Here is a 25367-nt window from a genome sequence, read left to right as displayed (position 1 = left end):
GCCAACACATTAATATTTTAACTGAATAACATTTGGTGACATTATTGTGGCTCATCAGGAAAGCTTTCAATAGAAATATCTAAGATGGCAGACATCATCGAATGCATTTTAAATGAAGAATAACTGAATGAGTTGGTCTCACTCTTAGACCAGCAGGGGAACCAGATCAATGCAGACTGCTGCAATAAGCACATTAATTAACTGTCTCATCGATGTTTGTCTGAATTAATATGATAATATTAACAATCATATTATTCCAATCAGCTGTCAATCACTGTTATGATGCGGCGATTAGCGTTCTGTTCAGCAAATGCCTCACACACTGATTAAGATCCAAAGCTTTAGTGCGTTTTGATTCAAGGCTGAGTGCAGCCAAACTTGACGGTCTCTTCTCTGTCATTGTAGACCGCAAATACCTCGTTCCTTCCGTCTACCGTACTTGGGTCCGGATGCTTCTCGTTTTGTGCCGTCCCGTTCAAATGAAATCGCCGCCAATCATATTTCCACGCTCGCGCCGTGGCCGGGGGAGGGGTTACAAGGCTCGTGTCTTGTGGTGCATTCACTTGCACTCGGACATTAGAGATTTTCTCTCATAAATGTCCGATGAGCCGAACGACCGCTACCCCACTGCCTGATATCATTAGAAAGCTAGGAATCTCCTCTTTCCCGACAGTACATACAACTCAAAATGTGTCTTCGGGTCAATGCGACTGATTTGGATAGAGCTAGTCACATATGAGGTGGTCCCCGAAAATCCTTGATGATAAAAAGTGGATTTTATTTAGCTTTTTTCCACGGACCACCTGCAGTACCCTCGCGGACCACCAGTGGTCTGCGGACCACAGTTTGAGAACCGCTGGCCTAGACCTCAGCTTTATGCAAATTCAAATTGGCCAACTTGACACTTAAATACAGAATAAATGGGAAGGTGGTAAATGACGGATTCGATAGACGAGCACTATTACCCATAACACCCTTCCACGTCATTTTTTCTTTTCTTTTTTTTTCAGGTACTTGTGTAAACTTAATGCATTCATGGAAAAGCTGGAATGAAGATGTAAAAGTGCGATCACCTCAGAATCGCCTCTTGTAGCTTCACAGTTAGCAGTCTAACCATGAGTGATCATTATTCAGTAAAACAACAGAGTTTATTCACGGTTTGGTCTTTCATTGGTTCACAGGCTGCAGGCGTGCCCTACCCAGCCAATGGGAGACCGTACACTTCAGGTATGAGGACCACCTCGCAGTCGGTCATCAAGAGGCAGAAGGTCAGCCAGGGAGAGGCTCCCAACCCTGTGGTGTTCGTGGCTACCAAGGACACCAGGTACGTCTCACCTTATTACATCCTATAACCTCTTCAATAAAGATTGCATGGTAGTAAGGTATCAGAATCCGAAGTCCTTTATTTGTCCCACAACGGGGACATTTCCGGTGTTACAACAGCAGAAGTGTAGTGCAGATAAAGTGAAGATATTAGACTTACATATTGAAAAAGAATAAGAAAATAGGCAACGGTGATAAGTACACCACGGTAAAAACCTAAGTAGCTATATTTTGTTCTTTTTTAACAGTGACCTTCTTAAATTAAAGAAGCTGGTACTGTTTACAGATTGTAAATAAATTGAAAAAATATATAAAGCGTAAATTGCACACAGCCTGTGTGTGTGGTGCTCTGTGTGTGTGGCCAGTTGTTCTGGAAGGTTACACCATAATAATGATGTTCATTTAGGAACCTTGTGCATATTGTTATTAATGTTATATTGTGCAGGGACGGAAAAAAACATAAGACCTTTTGGAAATTCTAACTTGTTTTTAATGTAAAAGGATCATAAAATAAAAACACAACACTGTGACACTCAGTTGACTTTTATGTCCAACTGCTAAATTTGTTATTCAGGCAAAAACATTGTTTTGCGGTCCATATCTCATTAAAGTATCTAATGTTAGTAACTATTAAAGAACAAATGGGGACAATTCTGTGCTAATGTAGTTTGACCTTTGTAACTGCTGTGCAGACATTTTGATAAAATAGAGCTTCTAACTAATTACCTTAAACTCACTAATTAATGAAACCAGTTCAATACGCATTATTCTTATTCTTATCATTCTTTATGAGTGCAGTAACGGTAAGGTATCTAATGACTTATTTATAACAGAGATGGTCAAACTAAAGTGGTGGAGACATGGCAGAAATCCTACAATGAAGCGGGACAGTAAAGGGTTCTCCCGTGAGAGGGCGATCAAGAAAAGAGAGCGAGGGTGAGGGAGTTTACAGGTGAGAAGACACAGAAAGACAGAAGCACAATAACAACAAGTAGCTATATTTAGGTGTGTTTTGTGTAAATAACCGACGGTGTCAAGAGGAAGTAAAGTCCCCTGGTGTGTCCCCTATACTCTAACGCCAGGCAGGCATTTGGTGTGATCACCATAGTCATGAGGCCGGAGGGCTGTCCTTTGCTTCCAGCTGTCAGATTGTAAACAAAGTCACGTGACTGGGGGCAGATGACAGCGTTGACAAAGTGTGTTTCCCGCAGCGAGACGCTACAATAATAATTGTGGGCTTATCATGTTGATTTGGCCACAATCGAAAACAAAAAAAACTCTCGCTCTCTCCGAGGGGCAGGGCAGACAAAAAGGGAAACGGGCTAACCCTAACCCGGGCAACATTAGCCCGTACCTGTGCACGTCCCTGATATTGTGTACTGTGGGACTCATAAAGGATTTCCGATTCTGAAACAGAATAGTGTTTCATGGCTATGTGAATGACTTCACTGCACCACCTACCTAAATATTTCTAAACCGATGTAGCCAAAAATTAAAGGAATAACGGATGACAGAACATTGAATAAAAAAGTTATTTGTTAAAAAAAGTGACAAATAACTGAAAAAGTAAGGTGATGCATTTAAATATCCAACTGGCTTTTATTGTGAAAGGTCAGAACTGAAGTAGTGAATGTATTTATTTGTTTCTGATATTCTATGCTCCCCCCCCAGGGCTCTGAGGAAACACCTGACTCAGTCCGAGATGCGCCGGGCGGCGAGGAAACCCCACCTCATGGTCCGGATTAAACTGCCCCCACCCCCCCGCTCCCTGGTCATGCCCCTGCTCCCCTCCAGCACCAGTGAACCCATCGTCCTGGAGGACTGAAGGGGCACACGGGGGGGGGGGGGTCTTTTAACAGGACACAGGGGTCGGGTGGGAGTGGGGGGGGTCTGTGCTCAGGCCGTCACTTAACAGGCAGCACAGGACGCCATACAGTAGTCTTTTCTTTTCCTCTTTCTGTGTCATTATTCTTTAGTCCTCTGTTACTCCCCAAAAGTTGATGTGTCCGAAACACACACACACACACACACACACACACACACACACACACACACACACACACACACACACACACACACATGCACACACAAGCACTTATACGACTGTACATTTCATTACATGAAACACTCACACAACACCCTGGGCTTTGTAGTATTTAATTCCAGCTCCAGAGTTCTTTTTGTTCCCTTTTCGATGCCGCCTGTTTTTAAAATGTGTAATTTAAATCAAGATATTTCTCATCCTGAAACAATGGTGATAAAAGCACACTTTGTTGTTCCTCCACGTCTCTATCCTTGTGTAAATATATGCACCCATAAGGGGGGGGGCACAGTATAACAGGAGTGGGACAAATGAACAGGACGAAGGTTTAATGGAATAACTAACTAAATAGATCCTGACAGGTCCTTCCCATCTGCCCATCCAAATGACTGAGTGAGCACAAAGCCAGAGTCTCACATGTCTGTGCGACTAAATGTCTGTTCATATCAGTAACGGGCTGAAAATGACCATTATTGAATCATAAATTGACTCGCTAAAAAAAATCCTCTTCATACATTATTTTTAAAAATGCAGATTTTCACTGCTCATCGAGAAAGAACAATAGTCCATAATTAGAATTCATTTTATTATGATTTTTTAATGGAGGTTCTGAAAAATGAATGAACTTAATCCTGTTTTAAAAATACTGACATGTTGATCCTGACTTGCTCAGATTGGTTTTGTGCTCACTCCATAGTTTTGCTTTTACTAAACCCTCCGTGCCGTCTCCAGGCATCACAGAAGCCATTACAAAAAAAAATTGTAATTTTTCAAATGAGCAAAATGTTGTCTTTATTCTCCCGTCATGCTTTTATAGCTTTTAGCTGGTTTGAAGGGAGCAGTTCACTGGCTCCTGTTCTCTTGCCCTCATCTAATACATTAGAACAGGCTGACTGGAATCAAAGGAGGGGGGAGGGGGGGGGGGCATTGCTTAAAGGGGGGATCATAGTGTTGGGGGGAAATCTAAGGATTGTGGTCAGCATGGATTTGGAGTTACTGTGTGACTTTCCATGATGAGACGACACATGTGGCTTTGAGGTACTATGTTTGAGTCTGCAAAGGTCCAAAATGAAGCCATAATGTGCAAAAAGAGAACAGAAAAAAGACGACTGTTTGACACTTTTAATCGTGGGGTCATGGTCAATTAAAGCCACAGCATTTCTGACAATGTACTGTTTGGTTGGTTTGAAGGAAACTGACGCGATTATGTTACTGGTCAGTTGATGAAAGTCTGTTTTTAGAAAAGGAAAAGAAAAAAGCAGCGATATGTAAATGTACGGAAGACAATTGGGGCCAAAAGTGAAGTTCTGAAAAAAAAGAGATCAAAGTTAAACTTTTCTCCAATATGAATTCATCCGGAACTTTTTGTTCATAGGCCTTTTATCCTCTTCTGTAAATGTTTTGATGCAGAACGGTGTTTTTGATTGTGATTGGGTATGATAACAATGCGAAAGAAATCTTCAGCTGTCTCGACGTGCTTTCCTTTCCTTTGTTTATTTTCTTCCCCTTGTTTGTACCGTTATGAAAGAGTGAGTAGTGAAAGCAAGTTGTTAATTGGGTGATTATAATTCCTGTGAATCCCCACAGCAGTGAGGGCTTCCACTGGTTTTATACGCAAGTTTGGTCCCAATGTGGGCTTTGTAATATTTCTCAAAAAAAGAAAATAAATTTGAAGTGTTGAGTTTGTAGCAAATACTAATCTGTGTAAAGACAAGTGGAAAACTGGCATATTTTAAACTTTTTTTACATCTGAAGTGTGTAATTCTGCTCCATTGTTGTGGAGATGGCTCTAATAGGCTACTGTACATGTGAAACATTGCTCTCCTTCATAGGGTGGTTGGGGGTGGGGGGTGGCCATTTGAACCGGGGGCGACATTCAAAAGGGACAGGGTGCTGATTTTTGTATGATGGAGAGACAAACATGCTACAACTGAAACCTTTTCTCAAGTGTTTTTTATTCCGATGTCTCTGTATCCTTTAATGTATCTTGATAAGAAAAGAAATAAAGAATTTGTTTTTCTTCGTGGTCAGGCTCTTTCTCCACTGTGTTCACGGGTCGCTACAAAAGGTTACTGAACATCCATTAGAGAGTTCATAGCAAATGCTAATCTGTTTCTTTGTCTTAATAAATACTCCTTCATGGAAATCAGCTTGATTTAGCTTACTTTGCTTATTGCTTATCTAATGCTGCTTTATTTTTAGGTCAAATTAAAAGAATAATTCATTTAAGGATTGTTGTGTAAGAGGAAAACAATTCTCAATGGGAGGTATTAAAAAGTAGCATTATTGCAACATAAGGGACTGTATTTTGGTAGAGATTCTTAAGAGATAAGATAACATACACAACCATCAACTGTTTCCATACATACAATTACTATAATCATTTTAATTTTGACCCTTGGTAAAAATGTTAACCCTCAAATGTCCTCCAAAAAGGACTGTGCAGAAAACCAAAACAATGAGCTAAAACAGCTGGGAGAATTATTAGTAATTTGTACATTACACAATTGATTTTATAAATATTTTAATTTTACCACCATCACCTTTTCACAGCTCTATAGTTCAACATTCTGGTTCAATTTGAGTCTCCCTATAGTTTTCTTGTCGAAGAAACAAGCCCCAACAACTTCATCAGTGGTGGAAGAAGTACTCGGAGTCTTTACACTACTTTTATGTTCACATACTTATTTGATTATTAAAATGTAAACTGATCTTTTTCATATGGGTGTTTTAGAGTTGTACCCCATAGATCTAGTCTAGTAATTCTGCTCCAAGTGCACCAGATTGAAGCATTTTACTTTAAAATGTTAAAACAAATCTTTCCGGGGGGCAGACCCCCGGACCCCCCTAGTGGATGTGACGTCCACCCCCCAATTAAAACATGTTCATACAATAATGAATACATTTGAAACCTTTATGTACATAACCAACATGTCAATACGTTTCCGTTTTTGTAGTGTATTGGTTTTTTGTAGAGATTTTTCATTTATTCTTTATATATTCTATTGAGTATTGCTTGGGGGGGGGGGGCGGGCACCAAATTATAATCTCGCCTAGGGCACCAACATGTCTAGGGCCGGCCCTGAGTGTTAAATTCATGTACTTGTGTAAAAAGTACACTATTTGATTCCAAAATGTAGTGGAGTACAAGTATATGTAGAATAACATACAATTGCTCCAGTAAGTGCAGGTAGGCCTATGTGAATATTGTACACTTGAGTACATGTACTTAGTAACTTTACACCACTGTTCATTGGATATAGAGATGTATTTCACCCTTCCACTGATTTTCTTCTATAATATAAAAGGGTTTCTGCTTTGGGTCTGATAAAGAAAAGCTTAAACAAATAGCTAAAGGAAATATTAGTCTGTACTCAGCTGTGTTATACCAGACGGCTTTTAATTAGAAGCTTTGTTTGATCTGCTTCCGACCGCATGAGGTGTTAATTTCGACAAACCTAAATTAATGTGAGGCATTCACCTTCAACAGTGGAGGATGTTGATTGAGTCCTGTGATAAACTAATTAGCTATTTCTCTGTAACACACTTTTGAAAATCAGTCAAATGAAAGTACGTGCATAGAACAGTAACATACGAAGTATTAACCGACGACCAATGTCATAAATCACATGTTTTCCCATAAATGCATACACATTGATTGAATGTATTCACCCTAATGTAAAAATACCTACCGTTATCACTGGGTCATCAGCTCGTGTCCCGCGCCCGGACGTGATTGGTCGCTCGGCTCGTGACGTACAGCTCGAGCACACCTGATGCTTATTTGATGTGGAAGGCGGGAGCTGAGGCCGGTTTAAAAGACGCACGGAGAACACTCATTCGTTGCTTGTGACTCCATAACAACCCAGCAGTGTTAGGTCCAGTGCCATTCCGCTAACAACACCCAGGCTTTCTGTTTCTCAGTCCGGTTTTGAGGCTCTGTTCTGCCGCCGTTTACCTCCCAAATCCTCCGAGCAACTCCATCCGTCTGCAGCCATGTTTGAGGTAAGTCCAGCTACTATTGCAATGCTGTCTAAACTTTTGACTTAATTGGCTTAGGTTGGTAGACTTGAGTAACATTTTGAATCAAAATACCTTTATTAGTCCCACAGAGAGGACATTTACATTGTTACAGCAAAAGTATAGAGGTACAAATGGAAAACATATTTATTTGTGATTTGAATGTTTATGGTTTTTTATATAAATTGATGTAATAACCATATTCATGCAATGCAGCCTCATGCACGTCTGGCCCACCCACATGCACGTCTGGCCCACCCACAGCCAATCAGCGCTTCAGAGCGCAGAGCCGGGAAGCCCAGAAGGAAGTCCCACAAACTGCAGTTCATCTAGTGGCCGACAGGGGATGGATGCAAAAAGGAGTAATTCCCATAGACAACCATGTTAAAATGCCCAACTTTACAGCAGAAATAAACATGTTTCTAGCCTGGATCCAATCAAACTTATTCTGGATATAATTAGATTCCACCTTCATGACAATGGAATAGGGAGTGCATTTTACCGTGAGTTTTTATAGTAAGTAAAGTAACTTTTGCCGTGAGTGAATGAAAGTATTATTTCTTCTTGGGGTCTGCAGTTTAGCGTGTACACATTTGCTGAATATGAAAACACTCTGTGTGCCCACTGTGCGACTGTCAAGGATAAACAACCTGTGGCCCCCGATATATGTCGTATGTATTATTGCTACACAAACATTACATTGCAGTTTAAGTGTCGCCAACTCCGTTTCTAAAATGCAAGATCTCTCTCCCCCGTCTGTGTGCGAGGGGGCGGGGCAGTTTACACACACGCAGCTGCTACATGCAGCAACACACACACACGGAGGAGATGGCGGAGAGAACGCGCTCCGAGGTGTGGTTAAACTATAGCCGTGTCGATGTGGAGAATGCTCGTTACCAAAAGTGGAATAAGAGTTTAGCATGTAAGGGCGGTAACAATTGTCAATTTGTCTAAACATTTAGCAAAAGTGCTCCACATTCAGACGGAGGAATGCACCGGGTTCCACTGTCTTTTTAGCAGCTCTGTAGCCCCGTCCAGAGGAACGTTTCCACGTCAGGTGTTATGTATGCTAGCAGCAACACACGGAGCTAACTACATTATACAAACATGGGTTAATGATTAGAGGTAATTATTTTGTTAAAGTTTCAGCTATTCTGTTTACAGTTCTGTCATCACATTATTTAATACGATTTGTTAAAACATTGTTGTTTCTTTTGATGTGAAATATTATGTATTTAATTGAAATAAAAAGCAATGTTAGTTTTGTTCACAATTTGTTTAGTTAGTTTTATCTTATTTTGTTCTCCAAAAGAACCGATAAAAGTAATGTTAAAGGACCGGATCGATAAGACAGACGTACTTTATTGTCATTTCAACAAGACAGTGTGTACTATTAAAACGAAATGTCGTTGTACTGGCTTACAGGAACAGGACAATATAACAACTTGCTCAAATTGTATAAATAATAGTGACTTGGTGCTGATACAATTAAAGATAACGTGTGCGTTTAAAATATAAAGACTTACTATATACATATAAATAAAATAGACCTACTATATAACAAATATGTGCTCTTTACACAGCGTAATCTTTATGTTGCTGTTCAGCAGTCTGATGGCTTGGGGAAAAAAGCCATTGCAGAATCTGGCTGTTCTGCTCTTAATGCTGCGGAGCCTCTTGCCGGAGGGCAGCAGGGAGAACAGAGCATGGTGAGGACGAGTGGGGTCTTTAAAATGTTCTGGGCTTTTGTCAGGCAGCGTTTCTGAGCGGTGTCTCTGATGGGAGGGAGAGAAACTCCGATGATCTTCTCTGCTGTCCTGACCACTCTCTGCAGAGACTTCCAGTCTTTGGCGTTGCAGTCTCTCGACCAGATGGAGATGGTCAGCAAGCATGCTCTCTATGGTTCCTCTGTAGAACGTGGTGAGGATGGGAGGGGGGAGCTGTGCAGGAAGTGTCGGCGCTGCTGTGCCTTCTTAAATAGTGATGTAGTGTGAGTGGACCAGGTCAGACTGCTTGTGATGTGCACCCCCAGGAACTTGGTGCTGGCTGTAGTCTTCACTGTTGATGTGGAGTGGTGGGTGACGGTGCTTTTTGTTCCTGAAGTCGACAATGATCCCTTTTAGTTTTATCGACATTCAGGATCATGTTGTTGTTACACCAGTCTGTCAGATGTTTCACCTCCTCCCTGTAGGCCTGTTCGTTGTTGTCCCTGATGAGTCCCACCACTGCTGTATCGTCCGCGTACTTTATGATGTGGTTGGTACTGAACCTGGAGCATAAGCATAGGCGCTATCGATAAAAGTAGTAGTACCGTTAAAGCCTTAACGATACCCATCCCTATGTGGATGTCAGTTCTACACACATTCTGAGGCCGCCGTGCCTATGTTTGTTTTCACTGCTAATGTATGCTTATGTTCTATTGGTGCATTAAAAATCATTAATGAAGTTTCAGCTCAGACCCCACGCTTAATAGGTCTCCCCCTGGCCCACCTACATTTCTCCAGGCCCACCCACACAATAATCCCTGGCTACGCCACTGGCCTCAATGAAAGTAGATGTAAGGTAACAGCTGACAGTATATTGTGTTTTTCCATTCTGCTGGGCTGGTTAAACATTGAGGAGCTGTAATCTTCACACCATAGAGAGTTTTGATTTTAAAAGCAAGTACTCTACTAATATATTAAAATATGGCTATAAAATGCCAGCAACACATAAAACAGAAATGAAGAGAAACTCTAATTTGGCGAGCTTCAAAGGCAAGCCCAGACGTAACACCAGAGATGTATCAAACATATTTGTTTTCTTCACCCCTGCCTAACAGCCTTAATTGGTTGCTTTATAGAGTATTGGATGTTGGGCCTCTGGGTCATCTTACCCATTGCATTGTGATATTGTTGGCTCAAACCATGTACAGGCCATGGGCACCATTTTGTTTTCAATTGTGAGCTAATTTCCCGTTCTGAAATGTTGTTGTTTAAAAGAGCAGCCGATTGAGGTTTTTCCTGAACTTGGACCATATGGTCTACACTAGCAAACTGTCTCTCCAACTACATGACGTTTAAGAAGCCATGGGAACAGATTCCTGTACGTAGACAGAGCAGGTATTTTGTTTACCATGCTAACCCACTCTCCGCTCTTTATCTTTCTTGCAGACCAGTAGTGACGCCCTGTTCCTGCCTACCTACCAAGACGAGGAGATGGTGGACAACCTGCTGTCCAGTGAGGATTCTGATGGAGACTCTGGTGTAGAAGGCCTCTCCCTGGCTAAGGCCCTGCTCCCCCTGGTGGACTCCTCCTCCCCGCCCCTCATCCCCTGGGTGTGCTCCACCCGCTACAAGACGGAGCTCTGCACCAGCTACTCGTCCAACGGCTTCTGCAAGTACGCCGAGCGCTGCCAGTTCGCCCACGGCCTCCACGAGCTCCACGTGCCCTTCCGCCACCCAAAGTACAAGACTGAGTTGTGCCGCAGCTTCCACACCACCAGCCACTGTTACTACGGCAACCGCTGCCTGTTCGTCCACAGCTCCACCGAGCAGCGGCCCTCCCTGCGCCACCGCAGGAACGTCACCTGCCGCACCTTCCGCTCCTTTGGTGTCTGTCCCTTTGGAACCCGCTGTAACTTCTTGCATGTAGAGAGCGGAGATGTCGGCAGTGGTCTGGAGTCTCCTGACGTCGTGGAGAAGACTCCACCTCCAACGCCATCTGTCTCCAGCCCCCAGCTCTACTCCCAGGCCAAGGAGTGGAAGCCTCGGGGAGCTCTGTGCCGCACCTTCAGCTCCTTCGGGTTCTGCCTGTACGGAACGCGCTGCCGCTTCCAGCACGGCCTCCCCAACAAGATCAAGACCCCCGAGCAGACCTTCTTCCCCCAGCTGTCCCCTGGTTTAGACTCCCCCACCTCCTTCTTCCCCTCTTACTCATCCATTCCTTCCACCTCCTCCTCTCCACCATCAGCCTCCTCTGTCAACACCCCCACTGCAGAGGTCACAGCCCACAACGCCTTCACCTTCTCCAGCCAGCACCTGAGCGACCTGCTGCTGCCGCTGGCCCTCCACCTGCAGCAGCTGGAGAGCAGCAAGGTGCAGGAGATCTGGGGAAACAGGGCGCTCTGACAGGAAGTGGTCGTAGTTAGAATCCAGCATCAGCACTGACCAACACAGCTCCATTAAAACCTTATGGAAACATTTTTTATTTTTTTTAAATCCTCCCCGTTCCATAGGGAATGTATTATATTTTTTTAATTAAGGTTGTTTGACTTGAGAGCTTGTGTGTCAGCAGTTTAGATGGGACAATAACTTTTCAATTGCAGGTCAAGTGGTCTGTGGAAAATCTAAAGTTGATGCTATGAATGTATATTTTTTAAAACTATTGTAAATACTTTATTAATGAACTGAGTAAATGAGATGTCTGAGCTCAGAATCATGAATAAACTAATTTTAATCTAACCTTCATGTTGTGGTTTTCTCTATGGTTTCCAGATTGTAAACCTTTTCACATGCAAATGTACCTGAATGCAGCTGTATTTTTTTTGTATGAGAACGGAGTAGTCATACATCAGTAGAATAACAGGAAATCTTACTGCTACTTCTAATATTTCAGACAGTAATGTTCCTATTTAGCCCTTCCAGTTTGACTGACAATGACCTGCACATCCCTAGGTGTATAGGAAATTTAATAAATAAAAAAATGGTCAAGCTGTTTTACATGTTAAAATAAATATGCTCATAGCATGGTTGTCACAAGTGGGGGTTATTTTGCACCTGAAATGTAGGCATGCAAGTCTGAGCACAATTTTACTCTTAGGATTCTTGTGGACAAACAAATTGCATGGTTGCTCCTGCCTTTCATCACACACTGTACATCCCTGGATTCAGGTTCCAACATCAAGAGGAAGGCCTGGGACCAGAACAGCAAGACAGAAGCCCAGCTTTTAACATCAGATGCCAGATTCATACAGTTAAAATGCGAGTCTTACTGGCGCTTTATATATATATATATATATATATATATAGTCGTGTTCTCATTTGACCCATGTGAGCCCTCAATTCAACAGGACCAGCTGCCTGTCTAACTGCTTTTCAATTAACCAATCTGCAGCCCAGTGCTTTTCAATTCACCAATCACAAGCCTTTAACTCCAAGCGCGTCACTAGTATACGGAAGATGTCAACATGCACCCAAGCAGAGTCAAGTTACCTATATTAAACCGGATGTTGCACTTAGGTCAAATATATTCAGTTAATTCAAGAAAACGTTTGAAATGCATTACCTCAACGTTGACTCTGTACACCCTCGTCCGTAGTAGATGTGATCCCTATGCGTCACACTATTCAGAAAGCGACGGAATGGGCTCCCCAGGCTTGTCTTATTTTGAAGGGTCTGACGGATGTACATATGTTTTGCTTTCTAACTTTACACTGTTAATGGAGTGGCTAATGTTTACAGTCTGATGTAAAACGTTCCCTCTTAAGATACTCAGCCGTTCTAGATAAGAAGGTAAAGTATTGTTAAAATACCAACGATTTTCCATGGAGTTTTCTTCATCCGTAGACAGCTAACTTTAGTTATTAGCATCTCGAATGATTGTAGCTAGCTACAGCCGGTACTGTTATGGCTCCGGCTAGTAACGTGATTGTTGCCTCACTGTATTTTACTCTGATATAACCCAAATGATGCAGTTAGACATGTACACACCGGACTAGTGTGGTTGTATCGGTGTCTTAACTTTGACTAATGTTCACAATAGTCACATAAAATAGTTTGTTCCAGCTGATAGATGGAACCCTGATTTCACGTTGTGAGCATGATGTGAAGAGACCCCGACACTTGTGTGCCCATTAAAACATTTGGTGATTTTCAATGTTTGAACTAATATCATTGGTACATGAAGGGTAAATACCTGCAACAATTCTGTTATGTGCTTTAGTAAATTCGGGACATAGCTTATTCACCAATAACGACTCAATGTTCATAATCTAAATCTACACTTTGTAACACTAGTTGTAGAAGTGTTTTGTACGGAGGCCCGGAGGTTCCAAAAAGACCTGTCGCTCTCCGCTTTTTGTTCGTGGAGATGTAGAGGGCTTATAAACGGCCAAAGCTAGCTCTTAAGAGTCTTAACCTTAACGTAGGTGCTGTTTCCTTTCAGTTTCTGAGTGGTCGCCGTCAGCATGGCGGACCGGGAGGAGCGACGCTTTGCCGAGGTTTCCCGGGACTCCGTCAAACTCATGGCCGAGAGTTCAGGCGTGGAGCTCGGCGACGATGTGGCCACACTGCTGGCGGAGGATGTGTGTTACCGGCTGAGGGAGGCGACTCAGGTCGGTGCAGCCCGGGCGCATGGACAGATCACTGCAGCAGTGCAAACACGTGATACGTCTTTACACGCTATTATTGTAACCAGCATCATCAGCTGTTTATGAAGTATTGACACATATGAACAAATATGTGGGAGAAGTACTTAGATGACTTGAGTAAAAGTAGAAGTACCAGAATGTAGGAATATTTGTGTACTTACAAGTAAAAGTCCTGCATTCAAATGTTACTCAAGTAAAAGTAAAACAAGTATTGACATTAAAATATGGTGAAAGTAGTGACAGTAAAAGTAGTCGTTGTGCAGATTGGTCCATTTCAGAATAATATATATGATATGTTTTATAATGATTGATCATGAAAGTGTTCTCAAAGCTGGTGAAGTTGCAGCTAGTCTGAATGGCTTTGTAGACTGCAGGGTAGCTGGTGGATTTACTCCAGGTGGAACTAGAGTCTGATTCAACACTTGGTTAGATTTACCATCCACATCTGTGAAGTAACTAAAGGTATTCAATACATGATGTAGTGGAGTCAAAGTACACCATGTACCTCTGAACTGGAGTGGAGTACAACATAGCAAAAAAAGTACAGTACTTGAGTAAATCTATTTAGTTACTTTACACCACTGCTTGACTCAAAATTAGTCTTTTGAGTCAGAAGCAATCATCACATTTAGGCTTAAAAGGCTATTCTTGTTTCATACTCTGGAGGTGGATGTTGGGTGGCTTATCACGTACGTGGAAGGAAATATACACACACATATCGACAAATACAGTATGTATCACATCATTGTCTAATGCAGTGGATGGTTTTGTGGGCCACACAGAGCAGCTCTCAGTTTATGAGACATGCCAAGAGGAGGAAGCTGACGGTGGAGGACTTCAACAGAGCTCTGCGCTGGAGCAACGTGGAGGTGAGGATGCTGTTCTGTCTCCAGTAATGTCTCCAGGGTCCGTTTTACACGAGTCTCTGTGTGCTCATCAGGCTGTATGTGGCTACGGCGCCCAGGATGCTCTTCCTTTCCGCTCAGCTAAAGAAGGAGAGCTTTTCTTCATCGAGGACCGGGACATCAACCTGGTGGAGCTGGCTCTGGCCACCAACATTCCCAAAGGCTGTGCGGAGACCCTGGTGCGAGGTAAGACCCACAGATGCTGCTTTGATGCTGAACATGTGTGGTCTGGAGGAATGTGCTCCCGGTCACTTCTCCTGCTCTCTTCTCCTGGCAGTAAACGTGTCCTACCTGGATGGGAAAGGAAACCTGGAGCCTCAGGGGGCAGGTGAGACTGAGACCCTGTCGTATTAACATGCTCCACACGCTAGGGGATGTTGCCTCTCCTCTCAACACTCGAATGACTGTTGGTCACTTGTTTTCTAGTAATACCAGGTTTCAATCTGAAAGTTGCACTCTTGTGCCCGATCACGTAAAACAACTGCAACTCCGGATTGGATGATATGGGATATTGCTCACTGTTGAATTGTCCCAGTTCCCTCAGCGGTGCAGACTCTATCAGAGGACCTGTTGAAGTACTACCAGCAGATCACACGGGCCATCCTGGGCGAGGACCCCCACCTCATGAAGGTAAAGCTCTGCTGAACACTGATGTAGGGTTGAGCTCAGGGGGGTCAAACGATCGTGGGCCAGAACCAGGCCTCCAGAGGGTCCGATCCGGCCGCATTGAGACTTTCCAAATGTGGAAATTAGAAAGAAGACATTAACTGCAATTTTCACAATGTTATTATATTCTGTCATAGGCAGGGGATACTGAACCTTCGTCCTTAACAGTGCCCCCTGTAGTCTGGGTGCTTGTGCGTCAGGATTACTACACAGGTGGAAATGAATGTCAAATAATTTCTAGATCTTCACTTTTGACCATAAAGTAAATGACTATATTGATCAGTTCCAGGTGCCGGTGACTACATGTCTCTGTGAGACCCTGTATCTGTGAGTTGTAATGCACATGTGTAAATGATCAACTGAGGCAGATAATTGTAGAATTGCACTTAAAAATATAGTTCATTAAATGTGAACATTTTTACAATGTACTTTTTACACTAAAACAAAGGAAAGGAGTTGTTGTTATTTATAGGTTATTATGCCGGCCCACTTGAGATCAAACATGGCTGTATGTGGCCCCTGAACTAAACTGAGTTTGAGGCCCCTGGTCCAGCTAAACATCTCTCCTGCTTCAGGTGGCTCTGCTGGACCTCCAGTCCAACTCCAAGATCGCCGCCCTCCTGCCATACTTCGTTTACGTCATCAGTGGGGTAGGTCCATCCCATCACCTCGTAGGTATCGCACTGTTATCCGGTTGCTGACTGTGTGTGTGTGTGTGTGTGTGTGTGTGTGTGTGTGTGTGTGTGTGTGTGTGTGTGTGTGTGTGTGTGTGTGTGTGTGTGTGTGTGTGTGTGTGTGTGTGTGTGTGTGTGTGTGTGTGTGTGTGTGTGTGTGTGTGTGTGTGTGTGTGTGTGTGTGTGTGTGTGTGTGTGTGTGTGTGTGTGTGTGTGTGTGTGTGTGTGTGTGTGTGTGTGTGTGTGTGTGTGTGTGTGTGTGTGTGTGTGGTGTGTGTGTGTGTGTGTGTGTGTGTGTGTGTGGTGTGTGTGTGTGTGTGTGTGTGTGTGTGTGTGTGTGTGTGTGTGTGTGTGTGTGTGTGTGTGTGTGTGTGTGTGTGTGTGTGTGTGTGTGTGTGTGTGTCCAGGTGAAGTCGGTGAGCCACGACCTGGAGCAGCTGAACCGGCTCCTCCACATGGTGAAGAGCCTGGTCCAGAACCCCAACCTGTACCTGGGCTCGTACGTGCGCAGCCTGGTGTCCAGCGTCATGTACTGCATCCTGGAGCCCCTCGCCGCCTCCATCAACCCGCTCAACGACCACTGGACCCTCCGGGACTACGCCGCGCTGCTGCTCAGCCACATCTTCTGGTGAGGGGTCCACCAGGCTGCTGGTCAACACTCAGAGGGCTTCATGTGGCTTCAGGGGAGATATGGCACACCTGAAGTCCCAGGGTCCTCAAACAAAGCAACATAAATATAAGAAATAAAATAATTAGACTTAGCATTTAGCATACCAGCGTGCAAGTAATGCAGATGAAATAAACAATAGATGTGAAAATAAAAGATAAATACAAATAGCCAAATAATGTGGAGAATGTTGTAAGTGACCACGCAGGAGTCTATATACGTGTAAATAGAATAGGATCAACAATCGCCTCAAATGCAATACTGCACAGTGAAATAAAGTGCTGTGTATTCATTGTTTACTTAGGTTGAAAAGAGCACATAAATAACATGCATATGAATTCAGGGGTTAGTACACACAACTCCATGATCATGAGTATTACAGATCGCATACTCTACAGCAGAGGTGCCCAGTACGTCGACCGCGGGCGACTGTCTAAAATAGACAAACGCGATATAACATCAGTCAAGTGCCGGGTAGTGATGGGAATTCCGGCTCTTCTTGGTGAGCCGGATCATTTGGCTCGGCTCACCAAGAAGAGCCGGCTCTTTCGCCCCCCTGCAGGAGAGGGGAGCGTGCTCTGAGATCAGCTGCTAGGCACATTGTGCAAGCAACGATGTTTTCAAATCTGTAATCAAAAAGCTCCTCAAAAACACTATCGAAGCAGTTCCTGCCTTTGCTACATTAGTTCAAACAGTAACAACGGACTACTTTTCTTAGCGGATGCATGTCAATTTAAATCAATACATGAAACTATTTTTTAAATCAATAAAATCATTTTCTAAATCCATAAAAGCATTTCAATTAATATTGAGAGAGAGAGAGAGAGAGAGAGAGAGAGAGAGAGAGAGAGAGAGAGAGAGAGAGAGAGAGAGAGAGAGAGAGAGAGAGAGAGAGAGAGAGAGAGAGAGAGAGAGAGAGAGAGAGAGAGAGAGAGAGAGAGAGAGAGAGAGAGAGAGAGAGAGAGAGAGAGAGAGAGAGAGAGAGAGAGAGAGAGAGAGAGAGAGAGAGAGAGAGAGAGAATAAATATAAAACTTTGAGAGACTGTTCATAGGACCCATTTGAGTCTGGTGTCTAAGTTGACTGTTCTACTCGTTTATTGTATTCCTTGTACTTATATTTGAGGATTTCAGGACATGGAGAGTGGTTTCTTAGCCTGCTTGTTGTGTGTTTCTTAACAGAGAGAGAGAGAAATAGAGAGAGGTTAACATGCCATTTTAGTTTTATGTCTTCATGTATTTGTTTCTGTTCAAGAACCCAAATAGAGTTGTTGTCGTTATCCCATGTATACATAACACGTGTTATTCAGCTCCTTGCAAGTTACCACAAATGATTCAGCACCTCATGGAATCATTTCTAATTGAATAGCTGCACTTCTTGCGGGCCACCTGCACAGATGAGCAAGCTGCACAGATGAGCAAGCTGCACAGATGAGCATGCTGCACAGATGAGCATGCTGCACAGATGAGCATGCTGCACAGATGAGCAAGCTGCACAGATGAGCATGCTGCACAGATGAGCAAGCTGCACAGATGAGCAAGCTGCACAGATGAGCATGCTGCACAGACGAGCAAGCTGCACAGACGAGCATGCTGCACAGACGAGCAAGCTGCACAGACGAGCAAGCTGCACAGATGAGCATGCTGCACAGATGAGCAAGCTGCACAGATGAGCAAGCTGCACAGATGAGCATGCTGCACAGATGAGCAAGCTGCACAGATGAGCATGCTGCACAGATGAGCAAGCTGCACAGACAAATAATGACATTTGTACTCTCTAAAGTTGTACGGGCGAACCTGTTGCCAACCTGTGGCCACATTCAGAGCGGAGTGCGTGTCAGCCAGTGTTGGGCAAGTTACTTCCAAAATGTAATACAGTACATATGACTTATTACTGTCTTTTGAAAGTAATAAGTTACATTACAATATGACTGTCTCTGAAATGTAATGAGTTACACTACTTTAGTTACTTTTGAGTTACTTTCACCAAAATAACCGCAAAAGAATGGCTAACTAACAACTTGTATTACACGGCTTGGTTGAATACTCAATTCTGATTGTAACTTCTTAACATGTGACACGTTGTTAATCCAGCAGTACAGACCACTGTCAAGGACTCTAATGAAGGTTGCTAAGGAGGATCAAGAAAGAGAAAGGAAAGGAGGTTAAAAGACGGAGCGCTGGACGTCAGATAAATCCCCAGAAGAAGGCAGAGAGGAAGTGACAGGACACGGAATGGGCTCTGTAGTGTGTTCAGCATATGGCCGTGTAATAAGCGGGGTAATGTGCAGCGAGGCGGCCTCATGGGGAAAGGAACACCCGACAGGCGGATCAGGGACCCCGACGTGAAGCGGAGGGATCCTGATGAGCCTGAAGGGTAAACACCAGGTTTACTAATCTACCCGCGCAGTTTGTCTCTGGTGTCGGAATGTCTCGCTATGCTTGTAAATTCTTAAAAAACAAAACACCATTTAATTTGGGGTTGAAAAGTGTTGTAACTGCGTCACTGAGCATTGTAACGGGTCATATATTACCCGCATGTCATTAGTAATGCGTTACATACGTAACGCCCAACAGTGGTGTCAGCCAGTCTGCTGAACGGCCAATCAAAGTCCTTTCTCTGTTAATGTGTTTCCCTCAGGACTCACGGTGACCTGGTGAGCGGTCTGTACCATCAGATCCTCCTGTCCCTGCAGAAGGTTCTGTCGGACCCGGTGCGGCCCCTCTGCTCCCACTACGGGGCCGTGGTGGGGCTCCACGCTCTGGGCTGGAAGGTACGCTCCCTGCTGCCCTCTGGGAACATCAGTCACCTGGTTGTTCTGCATTTACCTGATGGACTCTGTGTGTTTCCTGGCAGGCTGTAGAGAGGGTGCTGTTCCCTCACCTCCCTGCGTACTGGGCCAACCTGCAGGCGGTGCTGGACGATTACTCTGTGTCCAACGCACAGGTCAAAGCCGACGGGCACAAGGTGTACGGAGCCATCCTGGTCAGTACCGCGGGGGTCCAGCCCGGCTGGTTGGTTTATCGTCCAATTCATTTGCACCTTGTGTGCACAGTCTGACCTGCCCTCTAAGTATTTGTGCAATCATTTTTTTTTTTTTTTATTCATTTCCTTTTTTTAAGACTTTTAAAAAAAAAATGTATTCTAAAATGTATTCTTGAAGAATAATGATTTTTTGAGTTTCTTTGCTCTTTCTTCCTGTGAATTGATGGACCCTTCTCCGGGCGGGGTGATATTGTTGTTATTATGGATATCATTATTTTTCATTTTGACACTTTGAGTCATTGACACTTTGAGTCATTGGCACTTTGAGTCATTGGCACTTTGAGTCATTGGCACTTTGAGTCATTGACATTTTGAGTCATTAGCACTTTGAGTCATTGGCACTTTGAGTCATTGGCACTTTGAGTCATTGACATTTTGAGTCATTGGCACTTTGAGTCATTGGCACTTTGAGTCATTGACACTTTGAGTCATTGACACTTTGAGTCATTGACACTTTGAGTCATTGGCATTTTGAGTCATTGGCACTTTGAGTCATTGACACTTTGAGTCATTGACACTTTGAGTAATTGGCACTTTGAGTCATTGGCACATTGAGTCATTGACACTTTGAGTCATTGACATTTTGAGTCATTGGCACTTTGAGTCATTTACACTTTGAGTCATTGGCACTTTGAGTCATTGGCACATTGAGTCATTGACACTTTGAGTCATTGACACTTTGAGTCATTGGCACTTTGAGTCATTGGCACATTGAGTCATTGGCACTTTGAGTCATTGGCACATTGAGTCATTGACACTTTGAGTCATTGACACTTTGAGTCATTGGCACTTTGAGTCATTGGCACTTTGAGTCATTGACACTTTGAGTCATTGGCACAATCCAAACAACTTCATTTTGTATTGAAATTAAAATTGACTAGTCATTTTCATGATGACACCTTACACATAATACCAAAGGGAGGAATAATGAATGGTTTGGAACCCAAATAGAAATGCCTATGGTGGCAGTGTAAAGGTCCTTGGGTCATCACACGCTATATCCCCGTTGGGAGTTGTACTGTATGTACATGTGACATTTTGTACTCGTACAACTCCTAGAGAAATGTTTTTCACACCATTGATATTTCAATGTCACAGTCTATAGCAATGTAGCATTACACTGATGCCCATCCCTGAAGAGTTCCCTGTGTGTCCTGCAGGTGGCGGTGGAGCGGCTGCTGAAGATGAAGGCTCTGTCGCTGAGTCAGCCTGCAGAGGGGCGGTCTGGGGGTCCACAGGTCTCCGTGGGGGGTGCCATGGGGTACAGGATGAGCTCCCCTGGCCTCAGCCCCCCCCCAGAGCCTCTGTCAGACGCCGCCCTGGGCATCGCCAGCCACCTGCAGGCGGGGGGGGCCGGCTGCCCCTGGGAGGAGTGGACCCCCGTTCCCCTGCCCGCCATGTACTCCGAGCTGTACTCCTTCTTCGGGGACAGCCTGGCGGTCCGGTTCAGCACGGAGCCCGGGTGGGGCAGCCCCCCCTGCACCCTGTCTCAGCACAGTGACACCAAGAAGGAGTCTGCTGGCCCCGCCTCCAACCCAGACACCACCCGAAAGATGCCCCAGCTGACGGCCAACCTCAACATCAGCCCCAGGCAGGACGGGAGCCCTCGCACCGACCCCCCCCCACCCAGCCTGGCAGCCACCGGACCAGGAAGGTGAGAGAACTAATGACGTGTTTTGGGTCTCCCTCTCCTGTAGTGTGGTCTATAGGTCGGTGCATGTAAATGGTCTGCAGAGGCTGGGGTCCCCGAGTCCCCTCCAGAGGTCCTCTCCCTCCTGGGGTCCCCGAGTCCCCTCCAGAGGGAGGTCCTCTCCCTCCTCTAGTCTATTACATGTAGTTTAATGAATCTGTAAAACTGAATTTGTGCTCGTTTAAAGTTGTTCTGATAAAGGGATGAAAGACCTTTTTTATTAAAAAGATGTATCGGTTTCCTTGACATAAAAGACGAGTAAATCACAACAGAAAGAACCTTCAGTATTCGCACGTCCCTTTCATGACTGAATGATGCTAACTCTCTTCTCTCTCCTCAGGTCCCTGGCTCGCTCCTCTTCCTCCTCCTCTTCCTCCTCGGTGCAGCGCTCCAGATCCTCCTTGTCCCGTCCCGGCCAGCGTTCAGCCGGTCTGTCCCGAGACGTTTTCCCCAAAGCTCGCTTCACCCCCCCTCCCACAGGACTGCCGGTGTTCACCTTCCTGATTGGCGGGCGGCAGATGGGCCGGCGCTGCCAGGGCCGCCGCCCCTTCCAGACCAACTTCGCCCCGCCCCCGCCTCTTCCTGCCGTCCCGCCACGTGCCTACGCCCACAAACTGCCCGTCATCGGCAGGGTGGGCAAACCTGTCCGCCGGGGGGCCGGCTCCCATTACTCCCTTCACCTGCCTCTCTAGAGGGGGGGGCAGAGATGAGCTGGAGCACTACTGACTTCAACACGCCTGGAATCGCTTTCTTTTTTTGAAAGGATTCTGTTTTCTCATCAAGATGGAGAACAATGTTTGGCCTGGAGGGTCTCTCCACCAACGTATCCCACCTGACACAAACTGCCCACATTCTCACCACGACACGGACAAAAACGTGCATCATTTGAAACATGCTTTAATCACGTAAATGATGAGTGTTTATTGAAGTTTTGATATACTGCAAATCCGGAAAACCCCAAAAATGAAGAACAACTTTTCCAATGTGACATGAGTCAGCATTTAAATAAAACATTGCAAACACAACAAATATGAAGCCGATTCAGGTGGAAGATCAGATTAGTGCAAATCGAATTTAAGTATGAAAACGTTATTGTTTATGTCCCACTAACAGGTGGTCCTCGTTGCTCTGTTGTTAGTTCCCCACCTTTGTTTATATGTGACCTCAAACTGGTGTATTTCTTAATGAGCGATTGGAAATGATATTATAATATTATATTGGGAACACGAGATCAATATATATTGTCACTGTTTCAGTTGACATTTGAAACTGTAACTAACAGTTATTCTCATTTTTTGATGTGATTTTTGTAATTTTCCAACCAAAAGTGAAAAGGTGCAAAATGTGTTTAAATAACTGATATAAAAAAATGGAGCGAAGAGAAGCTGATCCAGAGATGTGTTGCTGTGTTTAAATAACTGTTTGTTTGTATTGGTTAATGAATTAGTCGTCATGTTTGAGCACTACATCTTGTGAACCTTCTGCAGCGCCACTAGAGGAATGAGCTGGAGCGGGAGCTCAGACCCGAGTCGTGGACCAACATGGAGTCAGTACGAGTGCCGCTCCTCCTGGGGGGTGTACTGCGAAGCAGGATTTTCGCTTAGCCGGCTAAATTCAGGGAAAACTCCGGCTTTCCGGTCATCCGAAGCTGGTTCTCTTTTTAGCAGGCTAGATCTCCATGGTAATATATGCTAAGCAGCTAACCTGGTCGGGACCAGGTTAGGTTGCAGGCTAAGAGCTCAACTCAGTGAAAGCACCGCCTGCTGACCAATCAGAGCTCAGTGTGCGGAGTTTAAAGCGATCAAGTCATATTACAGGAGAAAGGAAATACAGAAAAACTGCCGTCGCAGGAAAGACGGCCGGCAAAAATCACCGACTGTGTGAACGTGAACATGAATAGAATATCACCTCCATCTTCAGAGCAATCTGACTATTATAACATTAGCGTTAAGAAAGCTTACTTAAATATCGGCCACAACATAAGTAACCGGATCAGAGTACATTAAGTACAGTCTGCGGCACATCACTTCATAATGTATCATATATCTCCTGATCTGAGTCAGCTGAGCCGTATCTGGCCGTGCAACACTCACAGCGTCACATACTGTATGCAGAAGTATTATTTTAAGCAACACATAAGTTGACGAAACACTCGAGACAAATGTAATTGAAGTCAGATCGTGTTTTAGACGGGCAGTGATATCATAAACCTGTTAATGTACGCATTCAAACACTTTTTCTTTTGCCAGCTGTGTTCACCTTGCAGGTGCAGCTCTGTGGCTTTTATCCTGATCAAGTTTTTAAGTCATGGATGTTTAAAGTTTAACTTCTTCATTTTTGACTAGTCCTCTCTGAAGAACCAGCACCTTACCGTGGTAGAGAGGTTTGTGTGCCCTGATGAACCTGGGGGCTGTGTTGTCTGGAACCTTGTGTTCCTGGTAGGGTCTCCCATGGCAAATTGGTCTCAGGCAAGGGGCCAGACTAAGATTGGTTCAAAAGACCTCATGAAAGGAAAAACAAGAAGTGAGGATACCCGGCCCGGAGGAAGCCCGGGGTCCCCTTCTGGAGCCAGGCCCAGAAGGAGGACTCGTCGGCGAGCGTCTGGTAGCCGGGCTTGCCACGGAGCCCGGCCGGGCCCAGCCCGAAAAGGCAACGTGGGCAACACCTCCGCTTCTCTGTCCCGCGGGCCCACCACCTACGGGAAACATCGATGGGGTCGGGTGCGCTGCCAGACGGGTGGCAGTGAAAGCGGAGGGTCTCGACGGACCAGACCCGGGCGGCAGAAGCTGGCTTTGGGGACGTGGAACGTCACCTCTCTGGGGGGGAAGGAGCCGGAGCTTGTGCGGGAGGTGGAGCGGTACCAGTTGGATCTGGTTAGGCTCACCTCTACGCACAGCGTCGGCTCTGGAACCTTACTTCTGGATAGGGGTTGGACTCTATTCTTCTCCGGAGTTGCTCAAGGTGTGAGGCGCCGGGCGGGTGTGGGGATACTCACAAGTCCCCGGTTAGGTGCTTCGTTGTTGGAGTTTACCCCAGTGGACGAGAGGGTCGCCTCCCTACGCCTGCGGGTTATGGGGGGGAAAACTCTGACTGTTGTGTGTGCTTATGCACCCAACAGCAGTTCAGAGTATTCGGCCTTCTTGGAGACCCTGGAAAGAGTCCTGTATGGGGCTCCTGAAGGGGACTCCTTAGTCTTGCTGGGAGACTTCAACGCACATGTGGGCAATGATGGAGACACTTGGAGGGGCGTGATTGGGAGGAACGGCCCCCCTGATCTGAACCGGAGTGGTGGTTTGTTACTGGACTTCTGTGCTAGTCATGGATTGGCCATAACAAACACCATGTTCGAACATAAGGATGCTCATAAGTGTACGTGGTACCAGAGCACCCTAGGCAGAAGGTCCATGATCGATTTCGTTATCGTATCATCGGACCTGAGGCCGTATGTTTTGGACACTCGGGTAAAGAGAGGGGCGGAGTTGTCAACTGATCACCATCTGGTGGTGAGTTGGGTCGAGTGGCGGGGGAAGCCTCTGGATAGACCTGGTAAGCCCAAACGTGTAGTTCGGGTGAACTGGGAACGTCTGGAGGAGGCCCAAGTTCAGGAGGCCTTCAACTCACACCTCCGGCGGAGCTTTTCGGGCATTCCTGTGGAGGTTGGGGACATTGAACCAGAGTGGTCGGTGTTCAAAGCCTCTATTGCCGAAGCCGCGGTGGGGAGCTGTGGTCTCAAGGTCTTAGGTGCCTCAAGGGGCGGTAACCCTCGAACCTCCTGGTGGACACCGGTGGTCAGGGAAGCCGTCCGACTGAAGAAGGAGGCCTTCAGGGATTTGTTATCCCGGGGGACTCCCGAAGCAGTTGCAAGGTACCGACAGGCCCGAAGGGCAGCAGCCTCATCCGTGGCCGAGGCAAAGCAGCGGGTGTGGGAGAAGTTCGGAGAAGACATGGAGAAGGACTTTCGGGCGGCACCAAAGTTGTTCTGGAAAACT

The 25367-nt window shown here is 45.1% G+C and overlaps 3 protein-coding genes across 4 annotated transcripts in view; all 3 read left to right on the top strand.

Annotated features, from left to right (window-relative positions):
* mta2 (metastasis associated 1 family, member 2) overlaps positions 1-3602 on the top strand; it is a 63413-nt gene extending 59811 nt beyond the window's left edge. For both annotated transcript variants that reach the window (XM_034105982.2, XM_034105981.2), the window contains exons 17-18: positions 1182-1324; positions 2995-3602. In XM_034105982.2, coding sequence (XP_033961873.1) covers positions 1182-1324; positions 2995-3148 — 297 coding nt within the window. In that variant the 3' untranslated portion in view covers positions 3149-3602. The remainder of the gene's footprint in view (positions 1-1181; positions 1325-2994) is intronic.
* Positions 3603-7200: 3598 nt separating this feature from the next.
* cth1 (cysteine three histidine 1) lies at positions 7201-11826 on the top strand. Its single transcript, XM_034106368.1, has 2 exons — positions 7201-7369; positions 10537-11826. The coding sequence occupies exons 1-2, from the start codon at positions 7361-7363 to the stop codon at positions 11491-11493; spliced, it is 966 nt and encodes a 321-aa protein (XP_033962259.1). The 5' UTR covers positions 7201-7360; the 3' UTR covers positions 11494-11826.
* A 945-nt stretch (positions 11827-12771) lies between these two features.
* Positions 12772-22773, top strand: taf6l (TAF6-like RNA polymerase II, p300/CBP-associated factor (PCAF)-associated factor). The gene is made up of 12 exons (XM_034106216.1): positions 12772-12876; positions 13529-13697; positions 14516-14602; positions 14674-14824; positions 14916-14966; positions 15174-15268; positions 15880-15954; positions 16386-16606; positions 19284-19416; positions 19500-19628; positions 20849-21342; positions 21719-22773. The coding sequence occupies exons 2-12, from the start codon at positions 13551-13553 to the stop codon at positions 22068-22070; spliced, it is 1935 nt and encodes a 644-aa protein (XP_033962107.1). The 5' UTR covers positions 12772-12876; positions 13529-13550; the 3' UTR covers positions 22071-22773.
* Positions 22774-25367: the final 2594 nt, after the last annotated feature.

Source organism: Pseudochaenichthys georgianus, chromosome 18 (assembly GCF_902827115.2).
Source record: "Pseudochaenichthys georgianus chromosome 18, fPseGeo1.2, whole genome shotgun sequence".
Lineage (NCBI taxonomy): Eukaryota > Metazoa > Chordata > Actinopteri > Perciformes > Channichthyidae > Pseudochaenichthys > Pseudochaenichthys georgianus.
Note: the sequence above shows the minus strand (reverse complement) of the source record. Positions and strands in the feature narration are given on the sequence as shown.